This window comes from Ambystoma mexicanum, chromosome 10 (genome assembly GCF_040938575.1).
Source record: "Ambystoma mexicanum isolate Mex_15411 chromosome 10, UKY_AmexF1_1, whole genome shotgun sequence".
Taxonomy (NCBI): Eukaryota; Metazoa; Chordata; class Amphibia; order Caudata; family Ambystomatidae; genus Ambystoma; species Ambystoma mexicanum.
In genome coordinates this window covers 1,516,869,787-1,516,892,634 of record NC_090932.1, presented here as the reverse complement: position 1 = coordinate 1,516,892,634, position 22,848 = coordinate 1,516,869,787, and the positions used below count along the sequence as shown (strand labels likewise).

Sequence of the window (22,848 nt, the reverse complement as noted above, 5' to 3'; positions counted from 1 at the left end):
CACAGTCCAAGAGGAGGAAGGTTGCATCTGCAGCACAGGCTGGGACCCCACACACAGCCACGACCTCCTGCACGTCGAGGAAGAAGCCTTTCTGTAAGCAGGAACTGGACTTCCTCGTGGACTACGTGCGGGGACACAGCCGTGACATGCTAGTGGGTGCCAATAGTCAGACTACGGCTGCCCAACGTGACACCCACTGGAAGCATGTGGCGGAACATGTCAGTTCATTCGGCCATGAGGTGCGCACGGCGCAGGAGTGCAAAAAGCGCTGGAATGACATCAAGCGCAGCACTAAGGCCAAGCGTGCCTCAAATTACAACTTGACTCTGGTGACTGGCGGTGGGCCTGCACCAGAGGAGGAAGAACTCACTCCGCATGAGGCTCTCGTTGCGGAGTTCATACCACCAGAATTGGTTGAAGGTGTGGGAGAGATGCTGGACTTTGATGCCCAGTCCAGTGAGTGTTGATGCGTAGTTGTTGAGGACGTGTGTGTTTCACATGTGGGATGTGTTGTGCATGATTGCTGCTACATGTGACCTGTACATGGTTCTGATGTGTAAGTAATGCAATGCCACCGTCATGCATGTCTCCTCTGCCTGCATGCGGGACTCCATGTGGCCATGCCCCCTTGCCCCTCCACCGCCACTCTGCACCCCAGTTCCACCTTTGCACTGGTCTGCTACATTCTTGCCAATGTGTAGTTTCATGTTCATGTGTCCTGTGTAGATGCTAACTTCCAGCTTAGAAACTGCCAGACATATGCCGTGTGGTACAGCCTTAGTACTCGATGCAGGGCATCCCACTTGTACTGTGCATGGCTCAGATGTCCCGCAGGGACATGAGTGCCCATTAATGCTCCATGTGCATTGCACACATGCCCCTATGTGTCCTTGACTGGATGATCACTGTAATATGAGTCCTTGGTTACATACATTGCCTGCCATATTATCGGCCTCCCCATGTCAACTGTGGCTCAGTCCTGCGTTGCACACATGTTTAGGCTCTGACAATCTGTGTGGCTCACAGGCCTCAGCCTGTTCAATGGCCAATGACTCTGTCCAACTCCTGTCGTGTCTTCTACACACGTGGCCGGCCTCCGGATCTTCCATCATGTGTCCTGCCCACTGTCCCAGCATCATTTGCAGTGTTGTAATTGAAATCACATTAAGCTGTTGATGCCAGTCAACACTGCTTGTCAATACACAGGTGTATGCTCAGCCTTTTGATACCATGCTAGGCATCCCTGCTTTGGTACTGGGGTGGAGGGGTGCTTGCCTTCTAGACATGGTACACATTGAATACACAATGCACGTGATGTCTGATTTTGACATTGCACTGCCTTCACATTTCCTGGCACACACCATGGAGTGCTTGTACATGTAGGTAGTGAGTGGCGTACACATTTTCTGCACTGCATAGACCCACTTCCATGCAAACTGCCACCTTTCAACAGGTCTGATCACAGAAGCTATTCTAAGTAGACCCAGCATGCATGCATGGTCATATGTTGTGTGTCACATGTCTGCCAGATGCCTTTGCTGTCGGTGTGTGTGTGTGTGTTGTGTGCTTCTGACATGTGTACTGACCCTTTCCTCTCTATTTTTCAGGTGATGACGCAATGGATGCAGAGGATGGTGTTGTCATGCCAGACACAGGGTTGGTAAGACCACATCAACCCGGCACTAGTGGGGGTCGTGGGGTGGTAGGCCACGAAAACCCCCAAGTGCTGCAGTCCATCCTGTCTCTGGCTGTCTATGAGTCCAGCCTTGATGACGACTCTGACGTCCATGTTGAGTTGGATGACCATCAAGTCCATGTGTCAGGGGTGAGTGATTCTGATGTGGACACTCCTCTGTCTGCGACCCCTGCACTGAGGGATCAGACAGTCTTGGTTCCTCCGCCCGTGGTGGATCGGGACGCAGGGTCACCCTCCACACCAGTCACTGATGTGCCTGGGACATCACGTCGACGGGGGCATGTAGTCGTGCAGCCGCAGGCGGTGCCAACACAGCGAGGACCCCCGGTCCTTGGGTCCCGCAGGGGTCAAGCCCGGCAACGCGGTCGCCGCGCGCAACCGCTGTATACTGAGTGGGAGCAAGACATGACTGCCAATTCAGAACGTCAGGGGGCAGCAATGGAGAACATCGCTGACAGCATGGAGCGTGTGGCCCGATCTGTGCTCCCCCCTGCTCGGCAGGTGCTACTCCAGCAGCAGGCGGCACGGTCCACGGCCCGCTCACTCAGGCTGGGCATGGCGGCCTCAGACAGGGCACGCCAGGCTGAAATGTCGTCTCTGCGTCAAGCAATTGCTGCTCACGCAGAGGCGCACATGGATGCCCTGAGGGAGGAGTATGCCTCCCTCAGATCCACTCTGGGTGTCCTTATGATGTCCCAGAGGCAGCGGGCAGAGGAGAGGTTTGCACAGCTTGAGCGCACCATCTCGGCTGAGCTACAGGCTTGCCGGGAGGTGCAGCGGTTGTCCAGCCAGGCCTTGCAGGAGGAACTCCGTGTTACACGTGCTACCTTGCAAGAGGAAGCACGTGTATCACGTGAGGTCCTGCATGCAGACCTATGTAACATCGCCACACAGAACCAGGCTCACCTGTCCGGCAGACTTGCTGCCGACGAGGGGCAAGCTGCGGCTAGGCGTGGCCAGGCTACTGTGCCATGTCCTCCTTTCCAGGATGAGCCAGACTCGGACGACCATCTATCTCCCACATAGGTCGTGCTGTGAAGGCGTTGAGCCCATGGAGGTATTTTTTTTTGGCTCAGCATCATCGCATGTGGATGTTGAGCAGCACCCTGTACCTCCCCCCTCCTGGGTGCCTCCCCTCCCCCCCGGGTCGTATGTGGCCATTTTTGATTTTTCATTTAGTTTAGTTAGTTAAGTTTCTGTTTGATAGTTAGTTTAAATAGGTAATGTAGGTTTTCCTTAGTTAGTGTAATTAGTTAATAGTTGAGTTAGTTTAAAATTTGTAGTCTATTGTGCTTACATGTGACAGTGCGGTGCCTTGTGGTTTTTGAAGGCATCCACTGTCTGTTCCAGCTGGGCCCTTCATGGTTGTCTTGTGTATGTGTTTGCTGCTTGGGTTCCTTGACTCACATATGCCACTCCTGCCTCCCTTATCCATGGGCTCGCAAGGATGGTTCGGTGTAACAGAATTTTACACAAGGGCTTTGGACTGTCATATCAGTGGCATGTCTGGTGCTTTTTGACTTGTGTTGACACCCCTAGTGGGGATGATTTAGGTGTAATTGTCCACTGTTCAGCTTTTGCTAGATGGGGCGTGTCATGATTAATGTGGACATTGATTGCTATGCATTGTGTATTATGTTTCATATCTTTCCTGTACACGTGCTTGTTGCAAATCATGCTGTAGTTAGTGTTCCACACTTTGGAGGTGAAAGACGGACTGATGGTGTGATTTGTGATGTGACTCTCTGACATGGTCAAGTAATGAGATGCCTGATGAGACACACACAGATCACTTTGATGCATTAATCATGTGTTTCATGCACTTTCTGCAGGGGGATGAGGCATCAGAGCACCTTTGCCAGCAGACATGGCCCATTGGACGACCTAATTCCTGACCCGTTTGTTGGTGCCCACATGCACATGTGTGCACAAGCAGAGCCACAGTGATTGCAGACCCACATCCTAGAACTGCTGACATGTTCCAAGCAACTCCAGGCAAGGTGAGCATCACAGGGGGGCCACGAGACAGCAAAGCTTGCACCAGGCGAGTTGCACGTGCAGGCTTAGTCACAGCACTGAGGGTGAGCTTAGACAAATATTGGTGTTGAAGCACAGAATGCAGCTCAGATGTGTTTGTGGACTGATGGCTGTTGATAGTAGGGTTGTCTGGGACACATGCGGGGGCAGTGGCACATACCCTGCGGTACACCAGGGTTCATTGAGGCACTTGTATCAACCATGTAGCCTTCCAAGACATGGAAAGGGGCAGCTCACAGGGACATACAGCAAGGGACATACTCGGGTGCAGTGCATGTCTATTCCACGTACTTCATGATAAATGCACTGGCAACTTTCTTTTGGTCATGGTGGTACACAACTTGATCTGTAGTCATGGCTTGCCATATGGGTCTGTCTGCTTACCCAGGGAACATTGCATGTTGTGTGCATTGTGACACATTGGTGTTCCATTTGCCACGCACCCACCAGCGGCTGACTTACTGCATTGACTGTGAATGACCCGTCACAGGGTTGTTATTATATATGGGTACGAAGCATGGAGCACAGATTTTCTGTTTGTAGAGGTGTATGTTGTTATGGGGCATGTTTTGTGTTGTGTTTTTGTGCAATTGGCATGTACTGGTTGCTGACTGTGTCTCTCTTTGCAGCATTGCAGTGCTCCTGTAACTGGACCTGAGAGTGCGCAGGCAGGAGGCCAGCACTCAAAACCAGAGCTAAGTGTCTTGTTGTATTTTCTTACAAACTGCCCTGCATAGGCTTGCTGGGGAGTGTACTGATGCATGGATGTATGTGTGGTCCTATTTGGTATGTTTTTTACCCTAATCACCCTTGATCCTATGCAATTTCGAAACCTGTACCCTCTACCCGGTGTTCCTGCTTCCCATGCCTATCCAAGCAATGTTCCCTGACCCTCTTTCCCCACTGGGGTTGCGGATGCCTGTGTAAGCCCCGAACTTGCAGGCGCCAAAACCCTAGAGGGGGTGGTTGGTTCGTACCACTCCTGAGCCTGGACTACAGAAGGCCATGACAATGATGTCCAAGTTTGTTTGTATTGTGCATGTGTTCATGCAGGTTGTACATTTTCGTGCATTCCCTGGTTTCATGTGTCATTCCTGCTCCCCTCACCTGCCACGCATTCCAGTCATCCAGTGTGTCTACACCTGTCCAGACTGCATATCCCTGAACCTCTTTCCCCACCAGGATCTCAGGGGCCTGTGTGAGTTTGACCTTGCAGGCACCCGGGACATGGTGTGGGTGGTTGTTTCATGAGACTCCAGCGCCTGTACAGGGGATCTGTGACAGTACACATCCATTCATGGTGCATCATCCTATGTCATGTACCACACATGTCTCACATCCAGTCGTGACATTGTTTTGCTGTGCTACCTTGGTTGTTGCATCATTGTGGTAGTACTTGGCCTTTGAGACGTACTGCTATGTCAAGTCATCTACTGGAGGGTGTTTGGGTTCCTTTTCATGCCTTGGATTATGTGAATTTGGAAATGAGTGTGGATTCTGAGGGTTCAGGCATCTCTTTACACACAAGGTGGGAGATGGACACGAAGGGTAAAGGTGATCCTGTGGCCAGGTGGGAATGAGGGTTGGAGGCTCCATGACCCAGGTGCAGTTGTTCAGTGGGTCATGGTCATTTGCGAGGGGGGGGGGTTGTTGTTGATAGTTGCGTTGCCCTGCAGTGTGATGGGAACTCTGACATTGTAATGTTGTTGTCCTATGTACATGTTGTGTTCTGCTGATCAATGCCTGTTCATGTGTTGTGTTTTCCTTTCAGGTGCGAGGGGATAGTAGTGGTTTGACATGCTGGGGTGTACACATGGTGGATGTTCACATGTGATGTGTAGGGAACACTGATGGTCACTTGAGTGCACATGCATATGTGGAGTGCATGTCCTTGCAGAACCACACACTTGCACTCGGATGCACTCCATGTACTCCCACCCTTGCATATCCACGTGTACACTGTTTGCCTTCTGGTGGCCACTGTGTCCCGCCAGCACATGTTCTGTGACCGATTATGGTTCGAGTACATGCCTAATTTGATGTTTGATGTAGTCTGTCACTTAGATGTGATGCTCAGGGTGTGCATCACACACAATGGCTGTTCACTGTGCTGTGCGCTGAGCAGTGTGATGCAGGAGTAGGACATTGCACACATGAGCTGCGGTGTTCATTTTGCAATGCATCATGTGCATATAGCCAGGCATTCATTGTGATGTTACGTCTACGACTGTTGTAATGCATTTGGAATCGACTAATTTTTGGTGGGACATTTTGTTGGTCTGTCATTTCATCGGATTCTGGGTCAGGCATCATTGTCCGATGCCACTGTACATTTAGGACATGGAAATGTGTACCTTATCGTTACTGGGTGGGTGTATGGGTATTGCTTGCCATGTCATGTTGATGTTTGGGAGGGTTTGACTGTCATGACAGTGATGGCCATGGCCTGTTTTGCAGGTGTGTGTGATGCACACCTTGCATGTCCAGGTCATCCGCTTCTCAGAGCAACTAGCTGGGGGTAGGTTTCTCTCCGCAGCAGGGCCCTCCCCCTCAAACAGACTTCCTGACTTGAACTTGAGGGGAACCATCTCCAGTTCAGGAAGCACCTCAAGACCTTCCTCTTTGCTTCTGCTTACTCTCTGCCTCTCCCTTGCAGAATTATTCACTGGAACTGCACATGAGCTGCAACTGGGCCACTCTCACCAACCTCGGTCCCTGGGCCAGCCACTGTCCACTTGCACTGCCACCCTGGCAACCCCTGCACTGCAGTACTGTCTCTCTATCCCTACAGCCCTCCCTTCCCAGCACTCGTCTGCACTTACCTTAGCAGTTGCCACCAGGCGACCTATGTATAATTGTTTGGCCTACTTCCCCTGTACTGGACTCCCCCCCACCCTTGCACTTTTCCCTTCCCCCTACCCCTGCACTTGCACAATCACAATGACACCTGGCCTAGTAGTACCATTCTCTGTGTTCCCTTGTTCCCCCCCCCCCCCTGCCTCATTGTGCCTTGTAATACTTGTGTATGGCTCATGTCATGTCACATGTCATATGTGTGCATTTTGGTTGCACAGGATAGCTTGTGTTTAAGTAGCTAGGGATGCAGACGATGTGGCACTTCCATGGCAACTATCTCAGGGTGGTAGGGTTGTGACAGTTGACTGTCACTTTGTCATCATCGATTGTCACCTGGTATGTGCCAGGCCTGTGTGCACTCCGCAGGGGTGGGAGTTTAGGTGAAAAATGTGGCCACAAGCTGGGTCCGGGCTACCTCGCCACGTGCCCTGTCCCCTCCCATGGCCAGCGCCTGTGCCTGTGGTTGGGGATGTGGGGGCACCACCATGTCCACCGGGACGCCCTGCCGTGTTGCAACATTGTGCAGGACACATGCTGCCACAATGATCCTGCACACAACTGCTGGTGCATAGAGTAGTTGCCCACCAGAGCGGTCAAGGGAGCGGAAACGTGACTTGAGCACTCCGAATGTGCGCTCCACTATGCCCCTGGTTGCAATATGGGCAGCGTTGTATCTTACCTGGGGTGGTGTGGTGGGGTTCCGGATTGGCGTCATCATGTGGTTGCTCAGAGGGTAGGCACTGTCCCCTGGGGAGGTGATAATTGTTCAGATTATTGGGGTTGGTATATTTGGCTGTGTGTGACTTGCATGCATGTGCAAGGGCATTTGTACTCACCTAGGAGCCATGTGTCGCCATGCTGCCCAGCTTCCAGGGCCCGGCTCAGGGCGGACATTCTGTATATGAAACTGTCATGGGTGGAGCCAGGGTAGTTTGCATACACAGAGGTGATGATTCCCTTTGCATCGCATACCACCTGTACATTGATGGAATGCCAGTGCTTGCGGTTTCGGTATATGTGCTCAGTGGCCCTAGGTGGACGTAGGGCCACATGGGTGCAATCTATGGCACCGAGCACTTTCGGGAAGTGTGCCACCCTGAAAAAATCCAGGACAACGGCCTGCCTTTCTGCGGGTGTTCTGGGCATGTATATGTGCCTGCGGACTGAGGGGCGCGCTGTCATGATTGCCAGTACCTGGTGTAGGCAGCGTGACTGCGTGGCCTGTGAGACCCCCCCCACTATGGCAGTGGTCCGCTGAAACGACCCAGTGGCCAAGAAATGCAAGACATTGAGCAGCTTCTCCAAGGGGCTCAATGCTTGGGAGCAAAGGGTGGGGGATGTGAGGTCATCTTCCCACTCCCTGACCAGGTCTAGGATGATATGGGGTGGAAACCTATACCTGCCGTAGACCTGGTCGTCAGGCATCCCAAAAAGGCCTGTCCGTGGTGCAAAAATGCGTGGCCTGGCTATTCTCCTCCTCCTGCGGTGTCCCACAATCACTGCAGCAACAAATGGGGCATTCATCGTCGCTGTATTTACGCGTTTGTTGTTTGCGCGCACTTTTATGCTGTGCGCGGGACGCCTCCGTGTGGGCGGAATCGTTGGTTTCCCGTATTCTGGTGTCATCGCGTGTGATCGGAGGGGAGCGAGCGTACACGCGATTGGCCTGGGTACGTGTGTTTCGGGGTGCGCGGGTAGTTCCACACGCGATTGGCCTAGGTACGTGTGTTTCGGGGTGCGCGGGAAGTTCCACACGCGATTGGCCTGGGTACGTGTGTTTCGGGGTGCGCGGGTATTTCCACACGCGATTGGCCTGGGTACGTGTTTCGGGGTGCGCGGGAAGTTCCACACGCGATTGGCCGGGGTACGTGTTTCGGGGTGCGCGGGAAGTTCCACACGCGATTGGCCGGGGTACGTGTTTCGGGGTGCGCGGGAAGTTCCACACGCGATTGGCCGGGGTACGTGTGTTTCGGGGTCCCGTGAACTTTCACACGCGATTGGTTGGGATCCACGTGTGTACTGTCATCACGTGCAATGAGGGATACTCCCTCGCACGTCACGTCACAGACGCGCTCACGCGCTGAGTGCCTTTGGTCCAATGAAAATGCGTATGCGTGCAGACGCGCTTACGCGCTAAGGGCCTTTCCTCGAATTACACGCTGACGTGCAGAATTTTCACGTGCCTAATCACTCCGTATCAAGCTGGCCACGCGTAAGCACACGGAAGACCACGCTCCTGCCCAGAAGGCCGAACTACTGCCCCCCAGAGCCCCGAGCACGCTCCCACCTGCCATCTGCTGCTGCCTGACTGCCTGCTGCCCACGTGCCCTGCCATTTGCTGCCTGCACATCAGCCAGGGGTGCTGTTGGTGTGACCACCCCTGCTGGAACCAAAGACTCCCGACTGGGATTCCATCGCTCCACAGCCCAGCCCCAGGACCCAGTTGCCCACCCACTCCTGCCTCTGGGGTTGTCATGTCGGGGCCAACTCCATCTGTGACCACTGACAACCCCCGGCCAGAGAGGCAGAGGGGCACCAGCTTCAGTGCCACCGAAGTTGGTGTCCTGGTGGAGCAAGTCCTGGGCCAGTATGATGCCCTCTTCGGAAGTTGCCGCGCCGACAAGGAAGGACGGACTCGGATCTGGACTGACATCGTGACTGCCATCAACGCGGAGGGGGTGGCAGTCCGCGACTTCCAACATGTCAAGAAGCGCTGGGAGGACTTCAGGTCCAGGACCCTGACCAAGGCCCGGCGCCTCTTGAAGGCAGCGGATGCCAAGGGGCGCCGGGGCCACTTGTCGGAAGAACAGATGAGGGTCCTGGAACACATATCCCCAGCGCTCCACGTCCAGGTCCTTGAGAGGCAGACCCGTCTGGAGTCGAGCGGTGAGTGTACATGCATCCTGATTGTGAGCAGTGCGTGTGGTGATTGTTCAGTAGTGTGCAGGTTGCACATCTGTTTGTATGGGGTCGAATATGGGTGCGGGTGTACAGGGCCGTGGGGCTGACACATGCGAGGGCTGTAATGTGTGAGACATGGATGGTGCCTGTGTGTGTGGGCTTGCATGCCAAATGCAGTTGTGTGGGCACACAAGTCTGTATGAATGTGTATGTGAGTAGACATGTCCGTGATGTCACGCATGTATGTTGTTTTCAGCTGATTGTATCAGCGCTGTGTACATGTGCATGTGTGTGTATTTGACAAGGGTGCAACAGTGATGCAACATGGATGCATGTGACAGCGGTATGTGGAAGCCTGATTGGCAGATGTGACATGGATGCCCGTCTGAACACTGCGACACTTAGCAGAGGTGTACACATGCATGCAAGTGTGGTGGTGTGTGTACATGTGTGGTGCACTTCCTGTGTTGCATGTGATGTCTGGCTCACCTTTGCCTGCTGATGCTGTTGTATGTGTATGGATGGTGTTGGCAGTTGCAACATGGCTGTGGTATGGCTCGTGTGTGCAAGTTGTAATGACATGTGTGTTGGGGATTGTGATGACATGTCAGAGGTTTGCCAATGCCACTCATGTACAACTGTCATGTGTGTATGTGTACATTGTACAGTGCCCTGATGCCTGTGTTTTGTTTCTCCCTGTCTGCAGCGTCAACTGATGAAGAGGGCGGAGAAGGTGCTGTGGAGCACAGCGGCGGGGATCCGACCGCCAGCCGGAGACGCAAGGCCCGGCTCCCCTCCCAGGTTGTCATCTCGTCGGGGAGTGAGGAGTCCGGTGCCGCGTCCCAGGCCGCAGCTGCCGGGGGGAGGTCCAAGAGGCGGAGGTTGCAGTTGGACTCCTCGGCAGCAGAAGGGGCAGCTGGGACCCCACAGGGCCCAACGGGGGAAGATGGCACAGAGTCATCCAGGTTGGTGGGGGGTTTGGTGGAGGAGGAGGCCGTGCAAGCACCGGAGACGGGGTCTGGGGGTGGGGATCCCACTGGTGCTAGTGGTGCAGTGCAGGACCAGGGACAGGAGGCAGCACAGGCCGCCGCGGAGGTGCCTGTGTGCAATCCTGTCTCTGATCCTGTCCCTGCATCATCTTGCACCAGCAGGGATGCCCATGTCCAGACCAGTTTTCAGGCAGGGGATGAGCTGACGTCAACTGGCCTTCCCCTGCCTGCGGACGTGGCTATCCAGGCCCGGGTTGAGCCTGTCCTGGCTGGAGTGGCGTTGCGTCAACGGGCCATGCGAGGCGACCTGCAGTCTTTTCATGAAGAGACTGCAGGTCATCTCGAATGGCTCGTTGACCACGTCAGCCTGCTGGGACAGGTCACCCAGGCCGGATTCCTCCGTCTGATGGGGCTTGCCACGACCCCCTCCTCAGCTGGACCCCCTACGCGCCAGTCGTCCTCTGTGCCATCTTCCCACCCATCAGTCACCTGGGTGCCCTGTGGAGCTGCCTCTGACGGTGCGGCCAGGCTGGTGGAGGAGGCATCCCTGCCACAGTCGGGAGTCGGACGTCCAGCAGGGGTGGCCACGTCAACGACTGCACCCCAGCCGGCGGAGGATGTGCAGGCAGCAGGAGGCAGTGCAGGGGCAGAGGCACAGCAGCAGCAGCTCCATGGTGGGAGCCATGAAGGCTCGGGGCCTTCGACATCGGAGGGGCAGGCATCGGCCGGAGGGCAGGAGGACCCAGGACAAAAAGTGTCTTCCGTGTGGCAGCGGTTGGGCCACGCCATAGATGCGGAGCGGCAGCGGGCGGAAGAGGCACGGCTCTCAATGGTCAGGGCGGAGAACTCCATGCAGAGGGCCCTGAGGCGGGTCGAGTGCCTCGAGGCAATCCGCAGGGCTTTGGAGGTGGACACGTCGACGGCCCTGCGGACCCTCGGGGCCATGGAGGTGGACCGCCTCCGGGACATAGAGGAGGAGTTCGATGATGCCCTGGCCCGGCACATCCAGAAGTGAGCCGTGGAACTAGCCCGCTGCCCTTGTACATAGTTATGTAGGTAGTGTTAAGTTTCATTTTTGTTTTTATTTCATTTGGACCTTTTGGACATTGGCCACATTTTTGTATATAGTTTTTTTTATTAGTTAGTGTAGTTAGTTAGGTTTCCTTTATTTTGTTGGGATGATGGACCCTGGCTTCTTGCTTTGTACATAGTTGTGGACTTGTACATATTTTTTTTTTTTGAATTATCCATGGATCAATGGCTTATGTTTTTTTTTCACATTGGATTTTGTTTGGTGGACATTGACTTTGTAGTACATTACTTTGGATTTCTATATTCTTTGATTTTTTCTTTTTTTTGGACGGACATGCTTCTTTTCATTTTTTTCCATTCACATTTCAGTTTCTTCATTTTTGTTTCTATTCATCTTTCCTTTAATACATTATTTATTTGTTGCACTTCAATGTGTGGTGTCTCATTGTTTTCATGCATTTCATGTTATGTGTTTTGAGATTCACTGACACCCATTGGGTGTATGTGAGGGACATGTGTTTGTTTTGGAACTTGCAATTGGTGTTCTGTGATGTAATTGCAGAATATGAGTGGGTGGATGCAATACTCGGGTGGGTGTTTTGCATTTGGGGGCTGACCATAGAGACCAGGGATCTGGACTGTGATGACATGTTGGGTGGGGAACATGAGTTGGACATGGGTGGGGGCCTGCTGGCAGGTGCCCCACAGTGCTGGGGGGTGGGAGACATGAGTGGGGGCCTGGTGGAGGGTGCCCCTGGATGCTGGGGGGTGGGTGTGCTGGGAGACATGAGTGGGGGCCTGGTGGAGGGTGCCCCTGGATGCTGGGGGGTGGGTGTGCTGGGAGACATGTGTGGGGGCCTGGTGGAGGGTGCCCCTGGATGCTGGGGGGGTGGGGGTGGTGGGAGACATGAGTGGGGGCCTGTTTGAGGCTGCCCCTGCACTGCTGGGGGGTGGGGGTGGGGGGAGACATGAGTGGGGGCCTGGTGGAGGGTGCCCCTGGATGCTGGGGGGGTGGGGGTGGTGGGAGACATGAGTGGGGGCCTGTTTGAGGCTGCCCCTGCACTGCTGGGGGGTGGGGGTGGGGGGAGACATGAGTGGGGGCCTGGTGGAGGGTGCCCCTGGTGGCTGGGGGGTGGGGGTGGTGGGAGACATGAGTGGGGGCCTGGTGGAGGGTGCCCCTGGATGCTAGGGGGTGGGGGTGGTGGGAGACATGAGTGGGGGCCTGGTGGAGGGTGCCCCTGGATGCTGGGGGGGTGGGGGTGGTGGGAGACATGAGTGGGGGCCTGTTTGAGGCTGCCCCTGCACTGCTGGGGGGTGGGGGTGGGGGGAGACATGAGTGGGGGCCTGGTGGAGGGTGCCCCTGGATGCTGGGGGGGTGGGGGTGGTGGGAGACATGAGTGGGGGCCTGTTTGAGGCTGCCCCTGCACTGCTGGGGGGTGGGGGTGGGGGGAGACATGAGTGGGGGCCTGGTGGAGGGTGCCCCTGGTGGCTGGGGGGTGGGGGTGGTGGGAGACATGAGTGGGGGCCTGGTGGAGGGTGCCCCTGGATGCTAGGGGGTGGGGGTGGTGGGAGACATGAGTGGGGGCCTGGTGGAGGGTGCCCCTGGATGCTAGGGGGTGGGGGTGCTGGGAGACATGTGTGGGTGCCAGGTGGAGGGTGCCCCTGGATGCTGGGGGGGTGGGTGTGCTGGGAGGCATGTGTGGGGGCCTGGTGGAGGGTGCCCCTGGATGCTGGGGGGGTGGGGGTGGTGGGAGACATGAGTGGGGGCCTGTTTGAGGCTGCCCCTGCACTGCTGGGGGGTGGGGGTGGGGGGAGACATGAGTGGGGGCCTGGTGGAGGGTGCCCCTGGATGCTGGGGGGGTGGGGGTGGTGGGAGACATGAGTGGGGGCCTGGTGGAGGGTGCCCTGCACTGCTGGGGAGTGGGGGTGATGGGAGACATGAGTGGGTGCCAGGTGGAGGGTGCCCCTGGATGCTGGGGGGGTGGGGGTGGTGGGAGACATGGGTGGGGGCCTGCTGGCAGGTGCCCCACAGTGCTGGGGGGTGTGAGACATGAGTGGGGGCCTGGTGGAGGGTGCCCCTGGATGCTGGGGGGTGGGTGTGCTGGGAGACATGTGTGGGGGCCTGGTGGAGGGTGCCCCTGGATGCTGGGGGGGTGGGTGTGCTGGGAGACATGTGTGGGGGCCTGGTGGAGGGTGCCCCTGGATGCTGGGGGGGTGGGTGTGCTGGGAGACATGAGTGGGGGCCTGTTTGAGGCTGCCCCTGCACTGCTGGGGGGTGGGGGTGGGGGGAGACATGAGTGGGGGCCTGGTGGAGGGTGCCCCTGGATGCTGGGGGGGTGGGGGTGGTGGGAGACATGAGTGTGGGCCTGGTGGAGGGTGCCCTGCACTGCTGGGGAGTGGGGGTGATGGGAGACATGAGTGGGTGCCAGGTGGAGGGTGCCCCTGGATGCTGGGGGGGGGGGGTGTGCTGGGAGACATGTGTGGGGGCCTGGTGGAGGGTGCCCCTGGATGCTGGGGGGGTGGGGGTGGTGGGAGACATGAGTGGGGGCCTGTTTGAGGCTGCCCCTGCACTGCTGGGGGGTGGGGGTGGGGGGAGACATGAGTGGGGGCCTGGTGGAGGGTGCCCCTGGATGCTGGGGGGGTGGGGGTGGTGGGAGACATGAGTGGGGGCCTGGTGGAGGGTGCCCTGCACTGCTGGGGAGTGGGGGTGATGGGAGACATGAGTGGGTGCCAGGTGGAGGGTGCCCCTGGATGCTGGGGGGGTGGGGGTGGTGGGAGACATGGGTGGGGGCCTGCTGGCAGGTGCCCCACAGTGCTGGGGGGTGTGAGACATGAGTGGGGGCCTGGTGGAGGGTGCCCCTGGATGCTGGGGGGTGGGTGTGCTGGGAGACATGTGTGGGGGCCTGGTGGAGGGTGCCCCTGGATGCTGGGGGGGTGGGTGTGCTGGGAGACATGTGTGGGGGCCTGGTGGAGGGTGCCCCTGGATGCTGGGGGGGTGGGGGTGGTGGGAGACATGAGTGGGGGCCTGTTTGAGGCTGCCCCTGCACTGCTGGGGGGTGGGGGTGGGGGGAGACATGAGTGGGGGCCTGGTGGAGGGTGCCCCTGGTGGCTGGGGGGTGGGGGTGGTGGGAGACATGAGTGGGGGCCTGGTGGAGGGTGCCCCTGGATGCTAGGGGGTGGGGGTGGTGGGAGACATGAGTGGGGGCCTGGTGGAGGGTGCCCCTGGATGCTAGGGGGTGGGGGTGCTGGGAGACATGTGTGGGTGCCAGGTGGAGGGTGCCCCTGGATGCTGGGGGGGTGGGTGTGCTGGGAGACATGTGTGGGGGCCTGGTGGAGGGTGCCCCTGGATGCTGGGGGGGTGGGGGTGGTGGGAGACATGAGTGGGGGCCTGTTTGAGGCTGCCCCTGCACTGCTGGGGGGTGGGGGTGGGGGGAGACATGAGTGGGGGCCTGGTGGAGGGTGCCCCTGGATGCTGGGGGGGTGGGGGTGGTGGGAGACATGAGTGGGGGCCTGGTGGAGGGTGCCCTGCACTGCTGGGGAGTGGGGGTGATGGGAGACATGAGTGGGTGCCAGGTGGAGGGTGCCCCTGGATGCTGGGGGGGTGGGGGTGGTGGGAGACATGGGTGGGGGCCTGCTGGCAGGTGCCCCACAGTGCTGGGGGGTGTGAGACATGAGTGGGGGCCTGGTGGAGGGTGCCCCTGGATGCTGGGGGGTGGGTGTGCTGGGAGACATGTGTGGGGGCCTGGTGGAGGGTGCCCCTGGATGCTGGGGGGGTGGGTGTGCTGGGAGACATGTGTGGGGGCCTGGTGGAGGGTGCCCCTGGATGCTGGGGGGGTGGGTGTGCTGGGAGACATGAGTGGGGGCCTGTTTGAGGCTGCCCCTGCACTGCTGGGGGGTGGGGGTGGGGGGAGACATGAGTGGGGGCCTGGTGGAGGGTGCCCCTGGATGCTGGGGGGGTGGGGGTGGTGGGAGACATGAGTGGGGGCCTGGTGGAGGGTGCCCTGCACTGCTGGGGAGTGGGGGTGATGGGAGACATGAGTGGGTGCCAGGTGGAGGGTGCCCCTGGATGCTGGGGGGGGGGGTGTGCTGGGAGACATGTGTGGGGGCCTGGTGGAGGGTGCCCCTGGATGCTGGGGGGGTGGGGGTGGTGGGAGACATGAGTGGGGGCCTGTTTGAGGCTGCCCCTGCACTGCTGGGGGGTGGGGGTGGGGGGAGACATGAGTGGGGGCCTGGTGGAGGGTGCCCCTGGATGCTGGGGGGGTGGGGGTGGTGGGAGACATGAGTGGGGGCCTGGTGGAGGGTGCCCTGCACTGCTGGGGAGTGGGGGTGATGGGAGACATGAGTGGGTGCCAGGTGGAGGGTGCCCCTGGATGCTGGGGGGGTGGGGGTGGTGGGAGACATGGGTGGGGGCCTGCTGGCAGGTGCCCCACAGTGCTGGGGGGTGTGAGACATGAGTGGGGGCCTGGTGGAGGGTGCCCCTGGATGCTGGGGGGTGGGTGTGCTGGGAGACATGTGTGGGGGCCTGGTGGAGGGTGCCCCTGGATGCTGGGGGGGTGGGTGTGCTGGGAGACATGTGTGGGGGCCTGGTGGAGGGTGCCCCTGGATGCTGGGGGGGTGGGGGTGGTGGGAGACATGAGTGGGGGCCTGTTTGAGGCTGCCCCTGCACTGCTGGGGGGTGGGGGTGGGGGGAGACATGAGTGGGGGCCTGGTGGAGGGTGCCCCTGGTGGCTGGGGGGTGGGGGTGGTGGGAGACATGAGTGGGGGCCTGGTGGAGGGTGCCCCTGGATGCTAGGGGGTGGGGGTGGTGGGAGACATGAGTGGGGGCCTGGTGGAGGGTGCCCCTGGATGCTAGGGGGTGGGGGTGCTGGGAGACATGTGTGGGTGCCAGGTGGAGGGTGCCCCTGGATGCTGGGGGGGTGGGTGTGCTGGGAGACATGTGTGGGGGCCTGGTGGAGGGTGCCCCTGGATGCTGGGGGGGTGGGGGTGGTGGGAGACATGAGTGGGGGCCTGTTTGAGGCTGCCCCTGCACTGCTGGGGGGTGGGGGTGGGGGGAGACATGAGTGGGGGCCTGGTGGAGGGTGCCCCTGGATGCTGGGGGGGTGGGGGTGGTGGGAGACATGAGTGGGGGCCTGGTGGAGGGTGCCCTGCACTGCTGGGGAGTGGGGGTGATGGGAGACATGAGTGGGTGCCAGGTGGAGGGTGCCCCTGGATGCTGGGGGGGTGGGGGTGGTGGGAGACATGGGTGGGGGCCTGCTGGCAGGTGCCCCACAGTGCTGGGGGGTGGGAGACATGAGTGGGGGCCTGGTGGAGGGTGCCCCTGGATGCTAGGGGGTGGGGGTGCAGGGGGACATGAGTGGGGGCCTGTTTGAGGCTGCCCCTGCACTGCTGGGGGGTGGGGGTGGGGGGAGACATGAGTGGGGGCCTGTTTGAGGCTGCCCCTGCACTGCTGGGGGGTGGGGGGTGGGGGGAGACATGGGTGAGGGCCTGGTGGAGGGTGCCCCTGGATGCTGGGGGGTGGGTGTGCTGGGAGACATGTGTGGGGGCCTGGTGGAGGGTGCCCCTGGATGCTGGGGGGGTGGGGGTGGTGGGAGACATGAGTGGGGGCCTGTTTGAGGCTGCCCCTGCACTGCTGGGGGGTGGGGGTGGGGGGAGACATGAGTGGGGGCCTGTTTGAGGCTGCCCCTGCACTGCTGGGGGGTGGGGGGTGGGGGGAGACATGGGTGGGGGCCTGCTGGAGGCTGCCCCTGGTGGCTGGGGGTGCAGGGGGACATGCGTTGGTGGGCAGTAGTGCTAGTTGATATGTGGGTTGGCTGGTGGGCATGGCCATGGTGGATGGGGTGCCTGCAGGACATGTGCTGGGTAGGCCCCTGTGGTGTGAGCCACCTGCAGGGGCCGTGGAGGGTGTAGAGGGTACACTGTAGAGGGTGTGCTGCTCCCCGCGCACCCCCGAAATACACGTACCCCGCTCAATCGCGTGTGGAACTTCCCGCGCACCCCTGATATCCACGTACCCGGCCAAATCGCGTGTGTCACTTCCCGCGCACCCCCGAAATACACGTACCCCGCTCAATCGCGTGTGGAACTTCCCGCGCACCCCTGAAATCCACGTACCCGGCCAAATCGCGTGTGGAACTTCCCGCGCACCCCTGAAATCCACGTACCCGGCCAAATCGCGTGTGGAACTTCCCGCGCACCCCTGATATCCACGTACCAGGCCGAATCGCGTGTGGAACTTCCCGCGCACCCCCGAAATACACGTACCACGCTCAATCGCGTGTGGAACTTCCCGCGCACCCCTGAAATCCACGTACCCGGGCAAATCGCGTGTGTCACTTCCCGCGCACCCCCGAAATACACGTACCCCGCTCAATCGCGTGTGGAACTTCCCGCGCACCCCTGAAATCCACGTACCCGGCCAAATCGCGTGTGGAACTTCCCGCGCACCCCCGAAATACACGTACCCCGCTCAATCGCGTGTGGAACTTCCCGCGCACCCCTGATATCCACGTACCCGGCCAAATCGCGTGTGTCACTTCCCGCGCACCCCCGAAATACACGTACCCCGCTCAATCGCGTGTGGAACTTCCCGCGCACCCCTGAAATCCACGTACCCGGCCAAATCGCGTGTGGAACTTCCCGCGCACCCCTGATATCCACGTACCCGGCCAAATCGCGTGTGGAACTTCCCGCGCACCCCTGAAATCCACGTACCCGGCCAAATCGCGTGTGGAACTTCCCGCGCACCCCCGAAATACACGTACCCCGCTCAATCGCGTGTGGAACTTCCTGCGCACCCATGAAATCCACGTACCCGGCCAAATCGCGTGTGGAACTTCCCGCGCACCCCTGATATCCACGTACCCGGCCAAATCGCGTGTGGAACTTCCCGCGCACCCCCGAAATACACGTACCCGGCCAAATCGCGTGTGGAACTTCCCGCGCACCCCCGAAATCCACGTACCCGGCCAAATCGCGTGTGGAACTTCCCGCGCACCCCTGATATCCACGTACCCGGCCAAATCGCGTGTGGAACTTCCCGCACACCCCCGAAATACACGTACCCCGCTCAATCGCGTGTGTCACTTCCCGCGCACCCCCGGAATACACGTAGCCCGCTCATTCGCGTGTGTAACTTCCCGCGCACCCCCGGAATACACGTACCCCGCTCAATCGCGTATTTTACTTCCCGCGGCGCCACTTTTTTGATGCGCTGGGACTCTACCGCCTGCCTTCGTGTGGCGGACGTGTTTCAGCTTGTGCGCGGCTTTGGCTGTGCGTGGGTTTGCCCTATTCCATTCCATGAATACGTGTGGTTCGTGTGCGTGTGGGCGTTACCTCTGCTTCCGTGCAGTGCATCCCCAGTTACGCCCTTATTTTCGCGTGTTGTTCCCCATTCCGCGCGTTACGCCCCATGTCCCGCCCACTTTCTGCTGTGTGCGCTGAGGTTGTGCGCTTTCACTGTGCGCGTCGCGCACCGTCGCGCACGCCTTTCGCGATGTTGCAGTGACTTGTGCGCCATGCACGGGTTTGGCGCACATCGCGCGGTGAACACGCGCAGGGACTTCCATGAATAGCGCGCGTGCGCGTGCGCCTGTTTTTTTCCGCTTGCGCCTGCTTGCGCCTACTTGCGCCTACTTGCGCGTAGATTTTCGGCGCACGTTTGTTCCATGAATCGGCCCCTTATTGTATTTGTATAGCACCTTTATCCAAAGCACTTTGACATATGAAAAAAGTCGATACAACAGCAATTACATAAAAGTATAATCAAATCAAACCAGGAGATAACCACAACTGTCAAACTCACTTAGGAGACAGGCTAACTAGTGAATGTTCTTTCAGATTGTTCTTAAATGAGTTTAAAGAAAGGCAACAACAAATCCCAAGGGCATTCTACATATTGAGAGCCAATAGTTGGAAAAACATCTAAAACTATAAAAAGCACAAGAAGGATACAGAAGAATGAAGAAGCTAACAAGCAGAACAAAGTGCTCTGGAGGGCTGTTACAAAGAAACAAGATCACAGATAGCCATGTGCAAAAGAAGCATGTATACATTTGAAGACATTGCATGAAAAATATTGATGGGATGGAAAACCACTAAAGTTAGGCTAAACAGGACGAAAATGAAGATAAATAGCTTAAACAAAAAATAATCCGTACATCAGAATGCAGAATAGAACAAAGGGGAAGAGTAGCATAACACGGTATCAACACATAAAGGGAGCAACAATAAATAATATGAGACACAACTAAGGTTTGCAAGAGACGTTTGACTGCTAACAAGGTACAAAGGTGGTGAATATTCTAAAGCTGAAAATGGCAAGTTTTAAGAATACACTAAGGGCCTCATTACGAGTCCGGCGGTAACCGAGGCGGTAAAACCGCCTGGTTACCGCCGGACTCATATTACCATTCCGCCTCCGTAATTCCTGGAATTACCGGGGCATTACAACCCCGGTTTTCCGGGAATCACGGAGGCGGAATGGTGTTAATCCCCATTCCCATTGAGTCCTATGGGACTCAATGGGAATGGGGATCATGGAAACACCGGCAGCATCTCGTAATGCTGCCGGTGTTTCCTCGTCCGCCTGCAGGCGGGCGGTGTTAAACCCGCCAGGTCAAACCTGGGGGGAACATCACCTCCCGCCTGCAGTCGGGATCAGGCGGTCCGGAAACAACGGTGGCGGCCGGTTTACCGCCACCGTTATTTCCGGACCGCCTGATTTGTAATGAGGCCCTAAATGTGATCCTTATAGTAGAAGTTAGTGTCAAAAATAAACATCAAGTTAGGAGCATTTGTAGAGATTGGAAGTTGACGAAGTGGGAAAATAAATAAAAGGATGAGGTGAAACATAAATAGAACCAGGAAAGAAGAGAATGTCTATTTTTTTAGGATTTAAACAAAGTGTGGCGATGCCCATTGATTAATAGAGAAAGAGGTGGTACTGTAGATCTCCTACCTTCACTCCACTTATATCATGTCAAAAGGACAGGGGTGTGTGTGCAGAGGACAGTGGCGAGGGGTAATATTTAAAAACACACGTTAAACTTCTGAATTGTATAAGTAGATAGTAAATGCCTTTGTAGTTGACATTTTTGTGGCTATTATTCTATAGAACCATCCTACTAGATGGAAAAATTGGATTGTTGTCTTTCCCAGAATTGTGTGATCATAATCCAAAAATGAGCTTACTTAGCTAACGTCTGGTCAAATGTATCAATATTGGATCTACTGCAGTCAATAATTGCATTATAATGATGAGTATGTGTAGTTGGTTCTCATGTAGTGTGTTTATCATTCCAGGAAGTGGATATTTAAGAAGCGAAGAGCTGAAAAGAAAATGCGAAGAGCTTGAAGTCCAGCTACGGCAGAAGGAAACTGAAAACAACGAGCTGCTACAGGACCTGGAACAAAAGAATGCAATGATAATGGTGCTTGAAACCACAATCAAAGAGCGAGAAAAAAAGTATTTGGAAGAGCTTAAAATAAAGAGCCATAAACTGAACATGCTGTCCAGCGAACTGGAGCAGCGAGCAAGCACTATTGCATATTTGACCTCACAACTACATGCCACTAAGAAGAGGCTTATGTGTTCCACCGGCACGTCCGATGGCACGGCATCCGATAATTTACTGCCCAGCTATAAGCCAGCTCCCCCAAAAGAGAAGCCAGAGACGCCAAGACGGAGAATGAAAAAGAGCCTTTCAACACCACTAAACTCTGAGATTGCAGAAGTATATAGACTCGGCTCCGATGGCCGCAAAATACTATTACGCGAGCCTTTGGATGCAATGCCTGACCCTACTCCATTTTTAATAGCCAGAGAATCGACAGAAGCGCACCTAATAAAAGAAAGGCCACTGGTTATTCCCCCTATTGCTTCAGAACGCAGTTCTGCTGGCCACCACAGTCCCGCACGAGAAAAGCACCAGAAGGCGCACATTGGTGTGGCCCATCGAATTCACCACGTTGCTCCATCCCAGATCCAACCGGAGGTTGAAACGCTAGCAGTCGATCAAGTGAATGGCGGCAAAGTTGTCAGCAAGCACTCTGGGACTGACCGAACTGTTTAAAATGCACCCGTATAAACTAGGTCTTAATTTTGAACACATGGTATGTGGGCTTTTTATGCATTCTCATCCCAGATAGAGTAAGACATAATCTCTGTCTATTCTTCTCTCCCATGCATGCCAAATGTCTACAAAACGTTTATTGATAGATTTACACCATCCTCTACTGATCCAACCATATGTTTTTATTCATACAGCAAAATACTCAATCCTACCTGCTGTGGCCAAATGCAAGTGTGTCTTGCTGCCTGCTTGCAACACAAGTTCATCCAATAACCACACATGAAGACAAAAGCAATGGTCGCAGTTTGCCCTGTAACCCTGTGTCTATATATATATATATACATATATATATCAATACAAAGGAAGTATCAAGCTATATTAAACTTAAAGCAATATGTATATGCTGTTAACATTTTAAGATGTCAATGTTCTTTAAGTCTTCTCTCTCTGCTTCAGCTCATGACACAGCTTTTTCTTGGGCAGCATTGAACTTATTTTACAGATTACAGACAAAAGACTGCTGCAGTCTTCCTGCGACGTGTACCTCAAAATGTGTTGATATATTTTAACATTTAGTCCAGTAGTTTGACGAACACAGTGTGTACAATCCTCGTCTTACTTGGCTTTGCTTGATAAAGCAACCATTACACTTAAAAAGAAAAGTAATTTAGTTAAAATATGTTATGCACATAAAATGAGGTATGAACCAGACTATATTTAAATTCTGTTTTAAGATACCGAACAATACATGAAATATGCAAAGGAAATAAAGTATTAGAAGAAAATTCTCATGGGTCATTTCTTTTCTTTTTTTTACTTCTTTTTTTCTCCTCTCGCCTAATTCAAGCCTAGGTTTCATTTAACAAGGTTAGTGATGCATTATGGCATATTTGCATCTGGGAAAGGGCAACCATCCAATGAGGTGGATGGAAACGTGGACGGAAACTGGCAGTGGCCTCCTGTGTCCCACCAGCCGCCCATGCCTCTTCCCTGGGTGATAGCATCTTTTTCTCTGTGCCTCTACCCTCAGTCACTCTCCAAGCCCCCTACCCACCACCTCTGACCCCCACGTCATCCACAACTTCCTCCCCCCAACTTACCTGTAGGGCCGGCTCCGACTACTGCACCCCTTTTCCTGTCCATGCCAGGCTACCATAACAGAAATAGCAAACAAACTTGGCACCTTCTCTAGCCAGTATGGCGCCAGCCATATTATTTTCTTTTTTATTTTTTACAGGAGATTTGGCACATGCAAGATGCACGC

The 22,848-nt window shown here is 56.2% G+C and overlaps 1 protein-coding gene across 4 annotated transcripts in view; it reads left to right on the top strand.

Moving 5' to 3' along the window:
* The window catches only part of CCDC92 (coiled-coil domain containing 92), a 447,549-nt gene extending 425,178 nt beyond the window's left edge, over window positions 1-22,371 (top strand). For all 4 annotated transcript variants that reach the window (XM_069619696.1, XM_069619695.1, XM_069619697.1 and 1 more), the window contains exon 4: window positions 20,815-22,371. In XM_069619696.1, coding sequence (XP_069475797.1) covers window positions 20,815-21,584 — 770 coding nt within the window. In that variant the 3' untranslated portion in view covers window positions 21,585-22,371. The remainder of the gene's footprint in view (window positions 1-20,814) is intronic.
* The last annotated feature ends 477 nt before the right edge of the window (window positions 22,372-22,848 follow it).